We start from the raw sequence: 20850 nt of genomic DNA on the forward strand, positions 1-20850 counted from the left end.
ATGTTTGGTTTGAAGATGAGAACTCCAAGAGAGATAGGACATATAAGAAAGGGATAAGAATTCCTCTGTATGGTCCCAAGAACTAAAATGAAAACCAATGCAGACATTTCGGTAAGACAGATTTCAGTTCTGCCTAAAGAAGAACTAAAGACCAGATCCATCTGAAGATGGAATGGGTCTCCTTAAGGGCTGGTGAATCCCATCACCAACAATGTCAAGCAGACGTCAGAAGGCTAAGAACACTGCAGAGGGATACGGGGGTGGATTACAAGCAATGTAGGTGTCTGGACTGGGAGACCTTTAAGATCCCCTTTTCTAAACCTAAAATTTTATCATAACTCTTCCATGAATTCTTCCCCTCACAGCTCTGCCCTCCACAACACCCAAGTGCTATAGTTTCCTGCTAGGGGCCAGCCCAAGGTTAAGAGAATCTTTCAAAACTGCCTTTGAATCTGGAAGGTAATGAATGATTCAAGCCCTAAGGCCTGGGGAAAGCTAGTGATGACAGATCCAGCACTCATATTTATGTCTGCTTCCTCCCAAAACAGACTACACTGAGAGCGAAAGCATTAAAAATGCAAAGGCAACAAAGCCAAGTCCATGTCCCTTTAAAACAAAAATAATCTAGACCTGGACCAACAGTCAACACCACCTCCTGCCGCCTGAGTTCTGCTTACACAGACCTAATAACCTGCTCTGAAAACTGAACTGTAACTTGAAGAAATTCACTTGACACGTGCAGGTTGGAGTCCCAGCTTTTCTCACCTTAACGATCTTAATAGGGCTCATGTCCATGCTTTGCTTGGTGTGTCCTCTCAGGAATGGAGGCTCTTCTTCAACCAGTTCGATCTCAAGGTCCTCATCTAAAAGTTCCCCCCAAAAGAAGAATTAGCCAAAAACAAAAGAGAGAAATGACCGATAATTTCAGCAAAACAATTAATTTCCACAGGTCCCAGCAATCTATCAAAGACAGCTCCGAAGCTCAAAAGGAGAGCAATGCAAGTGAAACTCTAATGCAGGTGACTGTTGCCCCACCCCAGCCATTTCTAGGGCATTTGTGCTCCAGCCCAAGAATGGATCAGAGCTCCTTTCAAAAGAAGTAAAACCTGTGGAAAAATGCTATCTGACATTCTAACTGGTACTAAGGCATTCACCATCCAATTTCATTATGGAATAACTCTCAACCCATAATAGATTGGCAAAAAAAAATTAAGTTGGACGACAGGACAATACCAAATGTTGGCAAGAATGTGGAGCAACAGGAACTCACTTATGGGAGAAGTGTAAATTGGTACAAAAACTCTAGAAAACAATTTGGACTGCCTGGTAAAGTTGAACATGCACACTTCCTACTACCCATAATTCTCCTACATATTTAGGAAAAAGAGAGGGTCTTGCATACGTGCATTAAGAGACAAATACAGGAATTGCACAGCAGTATTTTTCATAAAGGTTAACAAAAAACCAGAAATAGCCCATATACCCACAAAAAGTAAAATGGATAATTTATGGTAAACTTATATACAGAAACACTCTAAGCAGTGAAAATGAATGAAATACAACTATAAAAATCAACATAGATAAATATCAAAAGAATAATGATGAATCCAAAAAAAAGAATTAAATTCAAAAACAGACTAACAAAAAGATATAATGTTTAGGGATAGATATATAGATGGTAAATTGCTACAGAAAAGCAAGGAAATGATTAACACAAAATTTAGAATGGTGGTTATCCAGGGAAGGAAGAAGATCTATTCAGAGGGGCATGTAAGGGCTTCAACGCTGGCAAAGTTCCGCGGAAGCCAGGATGTAGGTACGTGTTCATTTACTATTGTTATATAAATTACATATGCTCCCAATATAGGAGTTATTTCTTAATTTTTAAAAATTGTTAATGGGTGGAGCTAAAAGTTGTTTCCAGGGCAACTCAGAGGTAATCTAGGTGGATCCAGGGTTTCCAAAACACTTAAGTAAGAATATGAGATCAAATTTACTCCCCAAAATATAACTCGAACTTTTTATATCCCAAAAACATATTATAAGCAACAACTGTAACAATATGTAAACGTTTGTCTGAAAAATGAGTTTTTTTGCTTCCATCATGGAGGGGCCCTCGTTCTTCGAGAGATGAGCGGTGAGACCCAGGAACAAATGAGTTCAACCACTGGGGTTAAACTACAAACAAACCACCTCATCCAGTGGCTCTCAACTTGCCAGCTGTGCTCCCGATCCACGACCCTGCTCGGTCCAGGACCCTGCTCGGTCCAGTGGCCAATTACCTTCTTCATCATCCACCTTGGGGAGAATGCCGGTCTCCTCGTCAAAGTCTGGAAACTCCTCTTTGGAAAGGACATTGGCAGCGATCATCTGGCCAAAGGACAGAGGCAGCACTTGTAACACACTAGGATCAAAACTTTTCTTTTGTAGGAGAGTTAATACAGAGGTTTCACACAGGAAAGCAAGGTTTTTTCCTCCTCTGACTCAGGACTGCAGGGCCTCACACATCACATATCCCATCCCTAGGAGGCACAACTACATGGTGCCCAACAGCATGGCCCAAGGGTCTCACCCCGAGGAAGATTTATCTGCTCCTTCCCTTGTTTCCACAGCACTCTGCACATTCCTTAACATGTAATTACTTGTTTCTATCTGTCTCCCCAACTGGACTTTGAGTTCCTCAAGGGTAGGAACTCTGTAGCCCTGGCATCTACACGGTGCCTGACACACCGTGGTTCTGATGTTCACCGATGAATGATGGAAAGTAAGAACAAACACTACATAGCACTCACCAGATGTGGGCGCCAACCTAAGAGCTTCACTTCTATTAGCTCACTGAAGCCCACAGTGCTACCATCGGCCCTATCTTACAGAGGAGGGCACGGAGGCACAAAGAGATAGAGTAACTTGGCTCAGGCTCACACAGCTGGTAAGTGGCCAGAAGTCAGCCGGGGCCTTCGTGCTCAGGGGCCCACACTCCTAACCACTTGCTACATGCTGAATGCCCATGTGGCCATAAAAGCAAATGGCCCCAACCTGTTTGATCTCCCACTTCTCTGGGTCAGAGATGCGGGTGAGGCGCTTGCGCTCCAGCGAGTCATCCTCTACTTCAGGGGCGCTGACGAGGGAGAGGTGAGTGGGTCTGTCCGGATTCCTCATTGACGTCTCCTCATTGGTCTCCCCGACAAGATTTCGTCGCCGATTTGGGTTTAGATCTTCTCCAGTCTCTTGATCTACATCCTAAGGCACAAAAACAAGGGAGTCAGCTCACCTGCTGTCGTCAATGTTTCCCTGGCCATCAGATGTGGAAACACGCTGGCTACCTTACCTACCTTCATGCTCAGGCTGGTCTTGGTCCCAGTGAAGGACAGCACTTTGACCTTGACCCTCTGGCCTTTGCTCACCACATCAGCCACATTGGCCACACGGCCTTCCCGCCGGAGCTCAGAGATGTGCACCAGGCCTTCCCACCGCTTCCTGGAGGAGAGGCAGACATATCTGGGGCACGCCTAGAATACCTCTTCCCCAACCAACTTCCACCCTTGTTAGAAGTGAACAAAAGGAAATGGTCTTAAACTCAAGAACAAAGTACCAAACAGGTGGTCAAACAATAAAATAGTATCACCACCCTCCCAAAGAAAACATACTGTGGGCGGGGGGAGGCTGACACAAATTCTCATCTGTCTAAACCAGCAAAAGGGCAGGGGCCGGCCCGGTGGCGCAGCGGTTAAGTGCACACGTTCCCCTTCTCGGTGGCCCGGGGTTCGCTGGTTTGGATCCCGGGTGCGGACATGGCACTACTTGGCAAGCCATGCTGTGGCAGGCGTCCCACATATAAAGTAGAGGAGGATGGGCATGGATGTTAGCTCAGGGCCAGTCTTCCTCAGCAAAAAGAGGAGGATTGGCAGTAGTTAGCTCAGGGCTGATCTTCCTCAAAAAAAAAAACAAAAAAACAGCAAAAGGGCAGATTTCCTGAAGGCAAACGAAGGATATTTCCAAGAAAAAGTCAAATTCTATGACATTTCCAATAAAAAGTCAATTTCTAACAATCTCCTATGGCTGATTTGATTAAAGTGTCATTAACCACAGTAACTTTTTAGAATGTGAAAATCCCCAGTGATGAAAGAAATTCTGCCCATCACTGGTGTGAAAGAGCACCAGCCATTACCTTAGTCCCTCCAGCTGCACAAAGCATCCAAACTGCATGATGCTGGTAACTTTGCCATTGTAAATGTCCCCGATGGCAGGCTCTTCCGGGGGAGGGCGGTCCACATGCTTATCCCGCCATCTGTCCAGATTCCTCTCCCCATACTTGTCTCGGTCCTTCCGGTCTTTGGGGGGACTCTGACTTCTGCTCCTGGACCGATATCTAGACTTCCCTTTATTCCTCTCCCGGGTCCTGGAATGTGACCGAGAGCGGGACCGGTGTCTCCGCTTGTGGTCCCTATCGCGGTCTCGGTCTCGGTCTCGGTCTCGCTCTCTGTCTCGATCTCGATCGCGGTCGCGGTCTCGCTCTCGGCTCCGGCTCCGCTTCTTTTTCTTTGTCTTGTCCCTAACAAATCAAAAAACACCTGTTTGAAAAAAAAACCCAGCCCAATTTCACCTCTGCATCCCCAAGCACCCAGCACAGTGCCATGCACATGGTAGGTGCCTACCAAGTGTCGAACTAAATAAGTGTAAACAACTACGACATCCCTGCAGGCCAATAAAGAATGAGGTCACAAACATATTCAGCCTTTTTCAACCCAGGTTTCCATCCTCTGAACATCTTAGCATCTGCTGCATAAAAACTTTCGACAGTGAGCAATGAAAATGGATCCAACAATATGGTACATGGCCAGTCTGGATTGTGTAAACTTGCCCAAAACTTGGCTTGGCTGGCCCACAAAATTCACCTATCACAGTATCCTAAACTTCCAAGGGAAAGGACACTAAGGACAAACCGGTGCTCAACGTCTCTTTGCTTCTCCTGGGCTGCCGCGCTGGGCATTAAGGCCTCCAGTTCCTTCAGGACATCCACAGCGACTTTCACATCATCCTCGTCCAGCATGGTCTACAGGGGCAGAGGCCAGCAAAGTTAGGAGGAGAGGGGAAAAAAAATCACTCAAGAATCTGGACTTCAGGTCCATCTACAGATCTGACAGCCCCTTATCACTGACCACCTAGGTGAAGGAAGCAGAAAGGGGTGGAGATGTCCAATACAATTTGAGATAGAGGCAGAAGGAATGGGTGAAGGCTCTCAGAAGTTATTTCTACATTTGGCAAATCCCCTTTGTCCTTAATAAAGCCTACAGAAGATATCACCCCTCCTGTGAAAGCATGCAAGTAATGATTACAAATAGAAAACAGATGTTAAAATTTTTAAAAAGCAACTCCCCCTCTGCACTCCCTTCCCCTGCTTTATTTTTTTCCATAGTTCTTATCACTATCGGCTACATTATACACTTATTTACTTGTTTATTGCTGTCTCCTCCCCACTAGAGTTTACATGTTTATTTCCTGCCCCCACCCCAATACTAGGACATCATCTCCAAGAGGGCAGACGCTCCAGTCTGTTTTGCTCACTGCTGTATCCCTGATACTTACAACAGTGCTGGGTACACAGTAGGTACTCTATAAATACTTGCTAAAATGAAATTAAAAAATCAAAACTCTTCCAAAATTAGCCCTTCTAACATGTAACGGAGCAAACAATCTAATGTCATACATTAGGCATCTGTTCCAGAACCTTAAGTTATTTCATACCTATTTCATATCCCTGATCTCTGCTTCCCACTATTGCCAACCTCATTTCCCTCGAACATTGTTCTCTGAACTCTTTAACACTACTCTATTCTTAGTATACGCTCAGGAAGGGATCAAACACCTTCACTTTGAAAAATATGTTACAACGAAGGCAAACTTAAAATTAATAACTAATGAGACAAGCGGGCGGGAGAAGGGGAAACAGGCAGTTATAGCAGACGTTCTCACAATGGTATCAGTACCCGAACGGAAGGGTTGTCTGGTTGGCAAAGCACTGGGAAGAGTTCCTTCAGCTTTTCTTTTTCAGTTTTGGGTTTAACAATTGGATCTTGTTTCAGTGAAGAGCGTGAGTGGGTAAAAAAAAAAAAAAAAGATCCATTTAATATTCTTAATGGTTAACAAAAGAACTTCAACATTAGATTAGCAACAAACTAACAACAGGGCATTTTTTAAAATATTACTCATATACATTACTACAAACGTGATTTTATTTAAAAAACACTGATTACAAAACCCTCAACAAACTATCTGGGTATGTGGCAGGGGGGTGGACCAGTATTAACTTGATTGATTATATCTTATAATTTTAATTTTGTCTTAAGTCAAAATTTTACTTGAAAATTTTTACTAGAACATTTACTTGCTCAGTAGCTGCATTAAGGGAAACCAACGCAATTTACAGGATGTTCACAATCTAAACCATTCCGGAGGCTGAGCTCATCTACAAGCTCCGCTCACCTTTGCTAGTAGAAGGCTTCGCTGGAGGTCGCATGGTTTGTATGAGACGCAGCAAGTTACTAATAAGAGAATCCTTTGAAAAGAAACAGAACAAAAATTGTCAGTGCCTAGATCAGTGCTTAAAAACACTAAGAAAAGGGATGTCCTTTAGAGAAGGGTGGTCACACACCTGAATTTAGCTAACTGGAACAAATGAAGCAGAGTGTCAACTTGATATGGCATAAACCTAGTAAAATGGCTTCAGAGAAAGCTGATATTTAGGACTCTTTGCAGGGAAAAGTAATTTAGTTCCCTGCAACTGTTTTACTTTCCATAGTTTAGAACTATCTCCAAATCCTAGACTCTTGTTTTTAACTTCCTGATTCATAGAACAAGAATGTAAACACCCATAAAGACTGAATGGAAATCCTGTCCCATTTTCATAGAGAGGTGTCACAGGAAATCCGGCTCCCTCACCACTGCTTAGTGGCATGAAAACGTTACTCACTTAATGGTTTATTTGATTGATATGTACACATTATCTCCTTTCTTTAGCAAAATCCCATACTAAATCCTATCAAAATTTAAATTTGATAGTGACAGTAAAGCAAAAGAGGGGTCTCCAGATACACGTACCGTGAATTCTGCACCATTTTTGACCAGAGAAGCCTTAAAAGTATCAAAGGTGGTATTTTTCTCAGCAAGACTGATCACAAATTCAGCTACAAATGAGAAAAGAGATTAAAACAAGAAGAGTGAAGACTTGAGCAAGAAATAAGTTTCAAGTACATTAAAACCAAACCAATCAGGCTATCCAACCAAACACCACCATCCAGGAAGGGTAAAGAAAGAGAATTCAGACTACCGAGATTATCCATGCGTGTTCTAGTTAATTTTTATAAAGGAAAAGAAGATATTACTACAAAATAGCTCACTCTAAAGTTTCCAGAAGGACAGATCCAATCTACATATGAGGCCCAGGCAGCTGCCAGATGGCACAATCTCCAAGTTAATGAAAGACTCACTTGCCCCCCAAATTTTTCTCTACAAACCTGCCTAATTCTTGAAATTTCTAATATTAGAGCTATTTACTAATTAAGAGACTCAAGAGAGAAGTGCATTTTGTGACAGGCTGAGATAATAAGCCTCATACTGCAAGTCCCACACGAAAACTTTAACAATTTCATTTGGATTTTAATCCTAAAAAATAACAACAACATGGAAAGGTGGCTAACTGAATATGAACTAGTAGTCCATACCGCTTCCATGGTGGAATTTGCCTTTACCTTTTTGATGACATTAAGTGAAAGCCAAATGCCATCAGATGACATGGAAAGAGCTTCGGCATAACGAGTTAACAACAACAACACTAATGGTTAAGACTTGCTGTTTGTTTTTGTGAGGAAGATTGGCCCTGAGCTAACATCCGTGCCAATCTTCCTCTATTTTGTATACGGGATGCCGTCACAGCATAGTTGGGTAAGCCCTGTGTAGGCCCACGCATGGGATCCGAACCCACAAACCCCTGGCTGCTGAAGTGGAGCGCATGAAGTTAACTATTACGCCACCGGGCCGGCCCCGATTAAGACTTGTTGACCATCTACTACCTACCGGGCACTATGCTCCGTGCTTCACACGGGTTATCCCCATGACCCTCACAACAACCCGGGTAGGTAGGTACCATTATTGTCCCTGTTTTACAGACGAGGGGGCTGAGAGTTTGAGACCTACCCAGTAATAATTGGTGCAGCCAGCACTGGAACCCAGGCAATCTGACTTCAGAGCCCACATTCTTGAGAGAAACGTGGAGAGAGAACTAAGTCACACGGTGACAGGCAGGCAATGCTCAAAAGAGACTATCCCAAAGCAGCCAGCAGCATATTCATACTGCAGCCACCATGAATCAGGGATGGTTTTTAATTTTCAGAATTCTACCAGGGGCATCATTAAATTAACTGAACTATGAAAAATGGACTGGTAGTTAAAAACAAGTCCATTACTGAAAACAGGAAAAATAATGACACTGACGTAAATAACACATCAAGGTCAAAAGCAAAAGAATCAAGTCAACAAATAAAACATAAAAGAAGTAAATATATACCTTTTGTTATCAAACCCAACTCTGGCAATTTAGTTTCAACAAAACAATATTATCACATTTTTCCAATGTTAGTATTTTTAATGTTATTGGTTATGTAATTCTGTGTTTAACAGTATGATATTGTGATTTATAAGAAACATATATTGGTCTTCATCCCAGTTCCTGGCACAGAGCTCCTAAAACTCTTGGAATTTCCTAAGAGTAGAGAGTGAGAAAAGTGTCTTTTGTTATGTTAATAAGGTGACTTTAGGAAAGCCCCTAGGTAACACCAGGTTGGGGGCTGGTTGTCAGGGGAGCCAACCAGGTGCTTAGAGGTTGGAAGTTTCAGCCCCACCCCTGACCTCTGGGGGAGGGGAGAGGGGCTAGAGATTGAGTTCAGCCACCAACGGCCAGTGATTTAATCAATTATGTCTACGTAACGAAGCCTCCATAAACACCAAAAAGGACGGGCTTGGAGAGCTTCTGGGCTGGTGAACACGTGGCGATTCAGGGACAGTAGGGAACTCAGAGAGCATGGACGCTCCTCTCTCCTTCACATATATATTGCCCTATATCTCCCATCTGGCTGTTCCTGTGTTATATATTTTTATAATAAACCAGTAATCTAGTAAGTAAAATGTTTCTCTGAGTTCTGTGAGCCGCTCTAGCAAATTAATTGAACCCAAGGAGGAGGGCTGTTGGAACCTCTGATCTAGAGCTGCCCGGTCAGAAGCACAGGCGACAACTTGGACTTGCGACTGGCATCTGAAGTTGGGAGCAGGGCAGTCTTGTGGGCCTGAGCCCTTAACCTGTGGGAGATGATGCTATTTCCAAGTAGATAGTGTCAGAATTGAGTTCAATTGTAGGACACCCAGCTGGTGTCTAGAATTGCTTGGTAGTATTGGAAAAAACACACATCATAATTCGTGTCAGAATTGGAAACAGAAAAAGCATATTTGTGGTTTACTTGTAAATTAAATAGGGTCTTTTAGGGTCTTTAATTATATATAAGCTAGAAAATTATGAAGTTTATACCTCATTTTTTGTATGTAATGAGGTTAACATGAAAACAACTTAACACTGGAAGGTCTCAATATCTTTTGGTTTTCTCTAAAAGTGGTCAAAGGGCCAGCCTGGTGCCATAGTGGTTAAGTTTGCACACTCTGCTTCGGCGGCCCGGGGTTTGCAGGTTCGGATCCTGGCAGCAGACCTACACACTGCTCTTCAAGCCATGCTGTGGTGGCATCCAACATACAAAACAGAGGAAGTGGGGCCGGCCCCGTGGCCGAGTGGTTAAGTTTGAACGCTCTGCTTTGGTGGCCCAGGGTTTCACCAGTTCAGATCATGGGCATGGACCTAGCACGGCTCATCAAGCCATGCTGAGGTGGCATCCCACATGCCACAACTAGAAGGACTCACAACTAAAAACATACAAATATGTATGGGGGGGGGGCTTTGGGGAGAAGGAAAAATAAAATCTTAAAAAAAAAAAAAAGATGTGGGGCCAGCCTGGTGGCGCAGTGGTTAAGTGCGCACGTTCCGCTTTGGTGGCCCAGGGTTCATCAGTTTGGATCCCGGGTGTGGACATGGCACTGCTTGGCAAGCCATGCTGGGGTAGGTGTCCCACATATAAAATAGAGGAAGATGGGCACGGATGTTAGCTCAGGGCCAGTCTTCCTCAGCAAAAAGAGGAGGATTGGCGGCAGCAGTTAGTTCAGGGCTAATCTTCCTCAAAAAAAAAATAAAAGAGGAAGATTGGCACGGATGTTAGCTCCATGAGAATCTTCCTCAAGCAAAAAGAGGAAGATTGGCAACAGATGTTAGCTCAGGACCAATCTCCCTCACCAAAATAACTAACTAAAATGAAATAAAAGGGGTCAAGGCACTAGCAGTTCAAAAAGAGAAAGAAATGTAAGCTCCATGTCAGCAGGAATCTATCTTGTTCCTTACTGTATTCCTAATCCCCTAGTTCAATAAATATTTGCTGAATGAAGGAACATATTACCCAGATAAATAGCAAATGGACAAGAGTGTCACCTCATTATCATCTAAAAGAGGAGACTGAGGAAAGATAATACAGGACAGGCACATCCTGACTGGGAGGCAAGAGAAAAGTGAACTAAAATATACAAGGTGCAGGGCATCTTCCTAGGTGTTACATGGAAAGCCTGTGAAGGGTCATTATCATCCCCAATCCACAGATGAGAAAAACAGCTGCAGAGAAACTAAGTACCTTACCCAAGGTCACACATCTAAGGTCCCTGACCTCTCTTGTCATATGCCCCTTCCCTTCCATCTCTCCAGTTGATAACTTCACTTCATCTTAATTTGGAAAATAGAACAGTCAAATGGACCTCTCTCCCTCATCTTCCTTCCACCAACCCCTAAACCTATTTGCATCTGCAACCACATTCTCTGTCCTCCTTTCTGTTAAAATGGACGAAGCATCCCTGTACCTATCAAAGGTCAGCCCCTCCACTCACGCCCTTGATCCCATCCACCCCTTGGCCTGCATAAGGATTCCACCTGCCTGTGGCCTGAGCTCTAGGACTCTAGCCTTTTCCAGTTCCTCAGTTTGGGTTCTCCATGTGTACAGTTTGCCCCAAAACGTCTAATAACTGGTGTTTGAGAGACAGTATAGGATGAATGGTTAAGAGCACAACTAAAGGCACAGACTTCAAAGACTTGCATTCTGGACCAGGCTCGTATTTGATATGGGATCTTGAAGGGTGTTACTTAATTATTCAGAGCCTTGTTTTCTTAATCTAGAAACAGATAATACTATCTCACAAGGTGGTGTGAAAAGTAAATAAGACAATCAAAGTAACACTGAGCATAATATCTGGCATGTAGTGAGAAGCCAATAAATGTCTGCCATTATTATCATCATCACCATGTGACTGCTGCTTTCGTTGTTGTTAATGTTGTTTAAGTATCTGGGGCTGAGAGGAAAAAAAAAAAAGCAAGCAGCGATGGCCGCTCCGGGTTCCACTGACAGCTCTGGGAAATGGTTTCTAACAGCTCGGCCTGGAGGGCTCTCAAGCGGAGGCCACGGCCACAGGTTCCCTGGGCCCAAGTCTCCGGGACACAGAGAGAGATTCACACAGGGACACACACTCAGCCCATCAACCCCATTTCTCCTTCCGCTTCCCTCAGCCCCAAACCTAGAGGCCGCAGGGACCTCCCGGGGCTCACCCAGATCCTTGTCGTTGATCCCCAAGTGATTGTCCAGCTCGGTGCAAACCTTCGACACTAAAGACAAGTACTCGAGTTTGGCGAGTTCTTCCGCGGGGCCCAGGTCCGTCCCGTTCACGGCTGCGGCCATGGCCACAGCCACCGCCATGGCTACGGCTTCCCCCCGCCTCCCCACTGCCGGCCTTCGGAGCAACTCCGGCCTAGCTCCAGTCTCCACTTCCGGGTCGGCGCACGTCCCTTTTGTTTACGGTAAATTGAAATCTCCAGGAGCGTCTCCTGGCGTAACCGGATGAATCAGAGAGATCAGACAGGAAGTGCTTAAGGAAGGGACGGCCGAGTAGGTTACTCGGCCCACCGGCAGGCGCCCTCTACAGGCCAGCGAGCTTCCTGGCCGGCTCTCAGGCCCGGAAGCGTTCACTCTCGGCGTGCTCCCACCCTACGTCGGCAGAGGGCGCGCGTGGCCTGCGCTAGGGGCGCGGGGAAGAGTCAGGACCCGCCAGCGCCCGCGCAGGCGCTTTAGGAGCCTAGAGAAGGGAATCCGAATTCAAGTCTGGAGGAGGCAAAACTCGCTTTACACCAGATCCGTATGTTTCCGGGGCTCTGCCTCTTCGTGGTTCGTGACTATCTCAAGCGACTCTGTAACAAACGAGCAGGCGAGCAGAGTCCAGTTCTGTTATGAGCTCATTTTACAAATGAGGAAACTGACCCTTCCACTATCTAGCTGAGTGACCTTGAGCAAATTAATCTCTGGGGCCTTAATTTTCTCATCTGTAAACTGGGATAATGTGGCTCTAACTGGGTTTAGGTGATGACTTAAATGAGATAACTGTTCAAGAAGCCTGACACCTAGTAAACACACTACAAATGGCAGTTAACTATAATCCCAAGGCCCAGCAAACAGTCACGGTAAAGTCTGTGGAGCACAGATCCCTTCAATCTGAGAGCCGCCAGGTTCCTCTCTTGTGAAAACTATTTCTCAACCCCCGATTTTCTCTATGACAATACCCTAAGTCCTCTCAGAATTTCTTCCCCCAAATATCAGCTGTGCTGTGAACCCAAGGTCATAAGCTCAAGTCTCCCAACTTGTACTCCAGGTCCCCGTCTCCCCGTCTCCTCCCCTATGGTGAGGTGAGGATTTTCCCACACCACACTGCTCTGTGTGATGAAGAAGGAAACCCAAGCCCCCCACAGTGAGTGGCCCTCCAACTGATCGCAAGGGAGGAACTCAGACCCTTTTGCTTTTAGCTTCAGGCAATATTACACTGCTGCACCTTTGGACTCTGTTCCTCCAACATCTCGCTATGGACCAAAGAATGGCAGACGGACAAAACCCCAGGGCAGTAGTTCTCGCTGCCTCCAAGAGCTACGTGTTTCCAGGTTCCTGAGGAATTGGTACTGTACCCTCTGAGTTCTTCCCACTTTTCCCCATGAATGGAATGAAAAATCCTTTACTTGATTAGACGTGCTCAACTTGACAGCTTGGAGTTAGGAAATAAAGGACTAATTCCGTTTGACTTCCTTTCTTTGTGCTTACGTTCTGCTATCCTCCAATATTTAACTGGAAGAGGGGAAAAAACATGGAGTTTGTTTTGTTTTAAAAGCTCTATTGGGGGGCCGGCCCGGTGGCGCAGCGGTTAAGTTCGCACGTTCCGCTTCTCAGCGGCCTGGGGTTTGCTGGTTCAGATCCCGGGTACAGACATGGCACTGCTTGGCATGCCATGCTGTGGTAGGCGTCCCACATATAAAGTAGAGGAAGATGGGCACGGATGTTAGCTCAGGGCCGGGCTTCCTTGGCAAAAAGAGGAGGACTGGCAGTAGTTAGCTCAGGGCTAGTCTTCCTCAAAAAAAATAAATAAATAAAAGCTCTACTGGGGGGCAGGCCTATGGCGCAGTGGTTAAGTGTGCATGTTCTGCTTCAGTGGCCCAGGGTTCACAGGTTCAGATCCCCAGTGTAGACATGGCACCACCTGGCATGCCATGCTGTGGTGGTGTCCCATATGTAAAGTAGAGGAAGATGGGCACAGATGTTAGCTCAGGGCCAGTCTTCCTTAGCAAAAAGAGGAGGATTGGCAGCAGTTAGCTCAGGGCTAATCTTCCTCAAAAAAAAAATAGCCTATGCTTAGTCACTACTCATAGTACCACTCATGATGGATAAAAAATTATTTCCCACCACCCTCCGTGTAGCAACAAGGCTTTGCTTTTATGCCTATTCCTAGACTGATATATGTGTCCATCTCCAAATACAATTCCCACATCATTTCTACTCTGTCCCAACAGTGGCATCTGGTTAAGAACGTAGGGGTTGGAGGAAGGTAGAAAGCAGAGAAGAGGGGCCAGCCCGTGGCCAAGTGGTTAAATTCTCGAGCTCTGCTTCAGTGGCCCAGGGTTTTGCTGGTTTGGATCCTGGCCGCAGACATGGCAGACATGGCACCGCTCATCAAGCCACTCTGAGGCGGCATCCTACATGCCACAACTAGAAGGACCCACAACTAAAAATACATGACTATGTACCAGGGGGCTTTGGGAGAAAAAGGAGAAATAAAATCTTTAAAAAAAAAAAAAGAAAGCAGAGAAGAAAGTATTGGAACTCTTAGCAACCCTAGCTTGGATGGGGGAGGGCAGCAATCATCTGTGTGTGTAACTGAAAGGTGACATTCTCAGGGAAGTTGGTGAGAAAAATCACAGTCACCAAAACAAAATGATGTCACTGAAACCAAGAAAGCCTGGCTTTTTCTGCTGGGGTATAATGGGGCTTTTAGGGGAAACACCTCTGCTCTGGAAGGCAAAATCAGGACGATTTGCTTCTAAGCACATAACCGCCACTCAACTGTTACTGTTATTCACTCAGGGAGACTTCAGAAAAAATGGCACCTTCTTCACTGCTCTACTGGGGCCCTGACGCAACCCGAGAGCCTGTGAACCAACCTAAAGACATTGATGAGAAGGGCCTGAGCCCTTTCATCTGAGGACTTCGAGGACAGGGACGGGACCCCAGGGAAAGTGAAGTCATTCTTCACTCTTAACTTTTCCCCCAAATTTATCTCCAAATATGAGTCAATTCATCAAACATGTATTGAACATCTACTTTGTGCCAGGCCCTGTGGTAGGTTCTGGAAAGGATCATCAAGGGTCTGAAAGTGGAAAACCATCAAGGAAGAACTGGAATACTCTAAATGCCGCCCCCGTGGGTGGTGGCAGGGCTTTGTTTATAACTTGGCTCTCTCTGCTGCCTAAACATGAGGGCAGGTGATTGGAAGACAAAGAACAAAGCAGGGATGCTCCCTGTCGTCTGAGGGCAGCTGGCTGCGGGGAGGTGAGGGGGCAGACGGGGCCAGGGCCATCCCACAGGGCCGCTCCTCTGCTTGCGATCCATTGTTTGTCTGCCTTATCTTCTAACCCCCAAGCACAGCCTCAATTTTGCCCAAAATGTCCCTGACCTAAAATTCCCTCTCTTCTTATGCCATCCACCCGCCCTCAGCAATAATGAATCTTTGGGCTCTAAATTCTCCAAAGCTTTCTAGTATTAGGCAAAAAAAAGATCCTCCTCAAAAGGCTGCTTCTTTTTTGTCACAGTCAAGCTTCCTCCTTTCTCTCTCACTTTAAGGGCTGTCTTAAAAATGTCAGGAAAAAGGGAAAAACCAGACACGCTTATGAAATGAACTTAAGAAAATGTATTCTCCCATCTCCACCTCCTCACCTTTTGTAGGGATGGTAGGGAATTTTCACATATTTATTAACGAGTTAATCATCCATTAAGGGGCCTTGCTTCAGGATCTAGTATTTCTTTTTTTTTTTTTTTAAAGATTTTATTTTTTCCTTTTTCTCCCCAAAGCCCCCCGGTACATAGTTGTGTATTCTTCGTTGTCGGTTCTTCTAGTTGTGGCATGTGGGACGCTGCCTCAGCGTGGTCTGATGAGCAGTGCCATGTCCGCGCCCAGGATTCGAACCAACGAAACACTGGGCCGCCTGCAGCAGAGCGCGCGAACTTAACCACTCAGCCACGGGGCCAGCCCCAGGACCTAGTATTTCTCAGACTTAGCTTAGGTTGGTTTTCTTTAAAAAGAAGTATTTTCAAATCAATATTATAAGTGTAGGTGACAAAGTGACAAGTTACATTGGGCTTCTTTTTTCTCTAGTGATATTTAGCCCCCACCTCTAGGGGTGGGGTATTTTTGTAGCTTCTGGTTTCTGTTTGAGGTAATTCTTTAGGAATTTTTAATTTTTGCATTAGGACAGATGCAAAAAACAAGCTGAATCAAGAAGTGAAGATATCAGAGAAGAGAGGGGCTGACGTTCTTTTCGCAAGTATGTAAACAGCTGTCCAGTTCCCCCGGGCCAAAGGTCTCCTTAATCTGCACACTCTTGCCACTAACTCCAAAGAAACTGCTCCTCGGGAAACTCCATTTCTTCCCCAAGTGAAGGAGGATGAGATTCCAGCATGCCCTCCATCCCAAATCTGGAGCGCCTGGCAGAGCAAGCCTCGTGGGGCCCCTCCCCCAGCTCCCCCGGCCCCGAACCTCAGGTGGGAGAGTTTTGGTGGCAGCAACAGCTGCTGCTCTGGTGCCAGAAGAGTTGCCTCTCCGTTTCGGGATTACAGTGATTATGGTGATTTATGCCTCCAGAGTGAAAATCAGCAATCTGGTGAGGTAACTAAAAATGAACGCATCTCTTCCTAGAGTTCACTCCACCCAGCTGAGCCACCAAATAAAACCAGCATAGGGGGCAATTAGGGAGCCAAGCTCCCAATTTCAGAGCCCAGCAGAAAGAGACAGTTCAGAGGCCCGGGGTCCGCCGCCTGGTTCAGTAACGATCACAAGTCATAACGAGCATCCCCTTTGCCTCTCAACAGTGCTCCCTCCCACAAACACCAGCAAGTGGTTTCACCTTTCAAACGAGGTCGTTTGTTCCAGGGCAGCATTTTACCCTCTTTTGTTGCAAATTGGCTGAGGGAGGGAAGGGGGAAGTGGGGATGGGCCTCCATCACATGGGGATGTGTGAGGCAAAGATATTTTTCTTCTTAGTCATATATTTGCTGTTACATGACCCAGAAAGACTCTGATCTTCCCTAACTCCCACAGCCCACTCTCAAACATTGGTGTGAGTAGAATTTATACAAAAATTTTTGAAAAAGAGATGAAACATTGCTTGTTCGTCCTCGCCACTGAGCACAGGTGGAAATCCCCATTCTGTTTATTCCCATGGACTTAGACCTAACGGGACTTCACGTGTAACAAGCATTGATTGGGGTCACGCTCTCAGCTGCTCGGAAATCTGGATTTAAATGCAGTATTCAATCACTCCCATTTCTCATAAAGTTTTAGAGTTAGAAGGGATTTAAGAGGTAACATAATCAAATTCACTCCAAGATATTATGAGTCAATTGGTCGGGGTGTGACCTGGGCATCAGTTTTTAAAAGCTTCACTGGTGATTCTCACGTGTAGCAGAGCTTGGGAAGCATTGCCCTGATCCCCTAAGACAGGCTTTCTCAAACTCAGCACCGCTGACACTTGCGCCACCATCATTCTTTCTTGTTGGGGGTTTTCCTGTGCATTGTGGGGTGTTTAGCAGCATCCCTGACCTCTACCTACTGGATGCCAATAGCATCCCCTCCCTCCAGTTGTCACACATGTGAAAAATATCTCCAGAGATGGCCAAAAATTCCTGGGGGAACAAAATTGGCCTGGCAGAGGGCCACTCCCTCAGTCTTCAGCTCTCATCCTCCTTGACCTGTAGGTAGCATTGTGAAACCCCTCCTTCAGAAGACTCTCCTTAATTCAGCTTTCACAGCGCGGGCACTCTCTGACTCAGTAGGCAAAGATGTATTGATATTCAAAACATGTTTATAGAGCGGACCTAGAAGTTGCTCAATGCCTTCTGCTCGCCTCCTATTGCCTGCTTATCTGCAAGGGAGAATGAGAAATGTAACCTTTATTATGGGCAGCCATGTGTGTAGGTAAGACTGGGGTTCTGGTCCTATGGTACTTTCAGGTCATGTCTTTTTCCCATTTTCCCCCCTTCCCAGTGGCTGGAAGTGCAGACGGGGTAGTGTTGTCATCTTGGACCCTATGAACAAGGTCCAAGTGTTTGTGAAGCAAAAAGATAGGCGTCAAAGTCTGATCTCTCAGGGCCACCATACCAGCCCTAGACTGCTTACTCTTGAATTATTGTGTGAGAAAGAAAGAAATACAAATCTGTGTGGTTTAAACTACCATTATTTGGGTGTCATTATTATATCAGCTGAACCTACATCCTAATTGATACAGATCCAATCAAATTCAACTATCACTTCTGGCTGCTCTCAGACCTCTATCTCCAGCCCCTACAATTCTCCCAAGCTCTAATCTTACATTTCAGTTGTGTATTAGAAGCTCCCGCCGCGTATCCAACTAGGATCGTAAACTTAGTATATTTAAAACCAAAACCATCATTCTTTTCCCCACACTAAGTAATTATCTTTCTTTTTCCCACGCTACTCTCCCCGCTATTTTCCCTAATACTGCTTATGAGACATCCCCTTCTCCAAGTCACCCAGGCTCCAGATCTGAGACGCTGGCTGCCCTGATGACCCCTATATCCAGTGACTAGCTCCCCAACAACCTGAGCTCCCCCTTCTCCTCTACAGGTCCCACGCACTTCAACCAAACTAAGCCACTTGCTAGTCCCTAGTCCTAAATATGCCCTATGCTTCCGGAACTATTGCAGATTCTCTACTTACCTCTACCCAGCATGCCCTTCTCCTTAAAGACATGTCTGAGCCATCCCACAGAAGTCCATCCCAAAGCCTCGCACGTGGTAGGCATGAAAATGTTTTTCAAATTGAAGAGATCAAATTGCTTGCCCAAAGCCACATGACTAGTTAGAAATGTTCTGCTATGTGATGGAGATTGCACATTCAGATGATAACCTACGTTTCCTGCTTTTCTTATTGGGCTGACAAGGTCACGAGGACGTGGGCTTCTTAGGAAAAGGTAGTGATTTGAGAAAATCTAAACTGCAATTTAAATAAGTGTCCTGCTATTCTGAGCCTTTGGCACATCATGCACTGTAATTATTTTCATGCGTCTGTGTAATACAAGATAAAACGTAAGCAATTTCTGTATTTTTGGGGACTAGATGTGAATCTTCCAAACCTGTGCCAGCATGCCTGGTTCCTTATTGGCCAGGAAGCATTTAGAATACGGAGAGATTTTTCAAATTGAAAATCACTGTGGGATCCTCTGGGACTGTTTTAAACAAATCAGAGGGTACCAAGGTCAGTATCTGAGCCATGTGGCCCGCTCTTGTTCTGTAAGAACAATTAAATGTCTTCAGCCAACCTATTTATATGGCCATGTTTTTTTAAAGATTTTTGAGCCACAGGAAAAAGAAAGAGAGTCAGTGTTTATTGGGCACCTACTTAGGCACGGGGCTGGATACTTGAGTCATTATCATCGCAACCCTAGGAGGCGGGGAGGAACTGCAAGATACGAGGAAGGAGGGAGACAGGCAGAAAGGCCATTTGGCCAGGCCTCAAATGATGGGGCCTCCAGTTTTGATTGCTTTTCAGAAGCCAATCTGAGCAGGGTTGGTTTAAGCCTCCGACTCTTTCTGAGTGCCACGTAGCACCCAACTGTCTTGACCGGGTTAGTCACTCACAGCTGCCTGTGAATTCCAGCTGGGTCTGTGATCAAGAAACTGTCCCTTTGGCCAAGTAGGAGAAGGTGCTCAGGTTATTATCACTCCTGCTCACGAGGAAAGCTTTCTTCCTCCGGAGCACAAGGGAACATGCTCTTTGGGTGTCATTCAGTTATTTCAGTAAATATAAAAGAAAGACTGATGTATTGCACATGCTCTTGGATGTTATAAATTGCGCACAAAATGACATATTAACGTATTTTTATTACAGTTTTAAATTTCTGATTTATAAAAAAATCTATTCCTTATAATTTTCTAAATTTTACCTTTCTCTCTGCTGGTTTTAAAGCTGGCTTACATAAAACAGAAAGGTTTCACATTCAATTAAGTTCTTTTATGCCTACACTAGTGTTTTTTGTCTTTTTGTCAGTTCTGTAATAATAGCCTTCAGATCAGTTTGCTTTTTTTAATATTCACACAGCTTCATTTAACATTTTTAAAGGTATTATTTAATTAGACACTGAATTCCAGAATTTAAGTCTTGCCTAGGAAATAATTTAGGTTTAAAAGTAATTGCTTTACACACGTTTGGTATGTGGAAGTAGGTATTGCAGGTCACCAAATTTCTTTGTACTAATACATTAAAGTTTTTCTGGTTTGTCCCATTCTTTTTTAGCCCCCAGTACTAGCTAAATCTAAAGGCTAGATGAAGGTGTCAAATGTGACACCTTCGTTGTGGCATTGGACGGTATTATTAGTCCCATTTTACACAGGGGAAAACTGAGGCTCAGAGACGTGAAGTAACTGCGTGGGTGGGTTAGCTGCCTGACTCAGTGAATTTCCCAATCTCTGGGAATGGTTTTGTCTCCACCGCTTGACAACCCCCCCAACCCCGCCCCTTATCACCGTTGATTGGTCTATGACCAGACACTTGAGGGAAGCCAGACCAATCAGACTTCTGCTCCAGGATTTCTGAAATTGGAATTGAGAGAAGAGACCAGGCCTTCTCTAAAGATAAAGTTATGATCCGTGAGACACAAGAGCTACCAGAAGCTATGATCCCCTCTCTGAGGAGAAAGCTGGACAGAAAGAATAAAGCCAACACGCAGGGAGAAAAAAAAAATCCCAGAGAGGGAAGAATGTCCTGGGGGCATTAAAATCCCTGACTTCAGGGGCCCGCCCGTGGCCGAGTGGTTAAGTTCGGGCGCTCAACTGCAAGCAGCCCAGTGTTTCGTCGGTTTGCGAATCCTGGGCGCAGACATGGCACTGCTCATGGAGCCACGCTGAGGCAGCATCCCACATGCCACAACTAGAAGGACCCACAACTAAGAAGATACAACTATCTATCAGGGGGCTTTGGAGAGAAAAAGGAAAAAAATAAAATAAAATAAAATAAAATAAAATTCCTGACCAGTTATCCCTGATTCTCAGTTCCCTAGGATCCTTCTCCTGGATCCCTGTTTTTGCCTAAACTGGGTCTAGCTGTCTTTGTGCAACT

General features: G+C 45.1%; 1 protein-coding gene across 2 annotated transcripts in view; it reads right to left on the reverse strand.

Annotated features, from left to right (window-relative positions):
- DHX8 (DEAH-box helicase 8) overlaps window positions 1–12183 on the reverse strand; it is a 31946-nt gene extending 19763 nt beyond the window's left edge. The window contains exons 1-10 of one of the 2 annotated variants that reach the window (XM_070560398.1): window positions 11738–12183; window positions 7099–7184; window positions 6484–6556; window positions 5988–6073; window positions 4944–5053; window positions 4169–4552; window positions 3333–3477; window positions 3037–3240; window positions 2283–2370; window positions 766–863 (exon numbers count right to left, since the gene is read on the reverse strand). In XM_070560398.1, coding sequence (XP_070416499.1) covers window positions 766–863; window positions 2283–2370; window positions 3037–3240; window positions 3333–3477; window positions 4169–4552; window positions 4944–5053; window positions 5988–6073; window positions 6484–6556; window positions 7099–7184; window positions 11738–11885 — 1422 coding nt within the window. In that variant the 5' untranslated portion in view covers window positions 11886–12183. Of the gene's footprint in view, window positions 1–765; window positions 864–2282; window positions 2371–3036; window positions 3241–3332; window positions 3478–4168; window positions 4553–4943; window positions 5054–5987; window positions 6074–6483; window positions 6557–7098; window positions 7185–8193; window positions 8250–11737 lie in introns of those variants that run through there. The other variant, XM_070560399.1, reaches the window with a different exon arrangement.
- Between the last annotated feature and the right edge of the window lie 8667 nt (window positions 12184–20850).

The sequence above is a fragment of the Equus przewalskii genome, chromosome 10 (genome assembly GCF_037783145.1).
Source record: "Equus przewalskii isolate Varuska chromosome 10, EquPr2, whole genome shotgun sequence".
Lineage (NCBI taxonomy): Eukaryota > Metazoa > Chordata > Mammalia > Perissodactyla > Equidae > Equus > Equus przewalskii.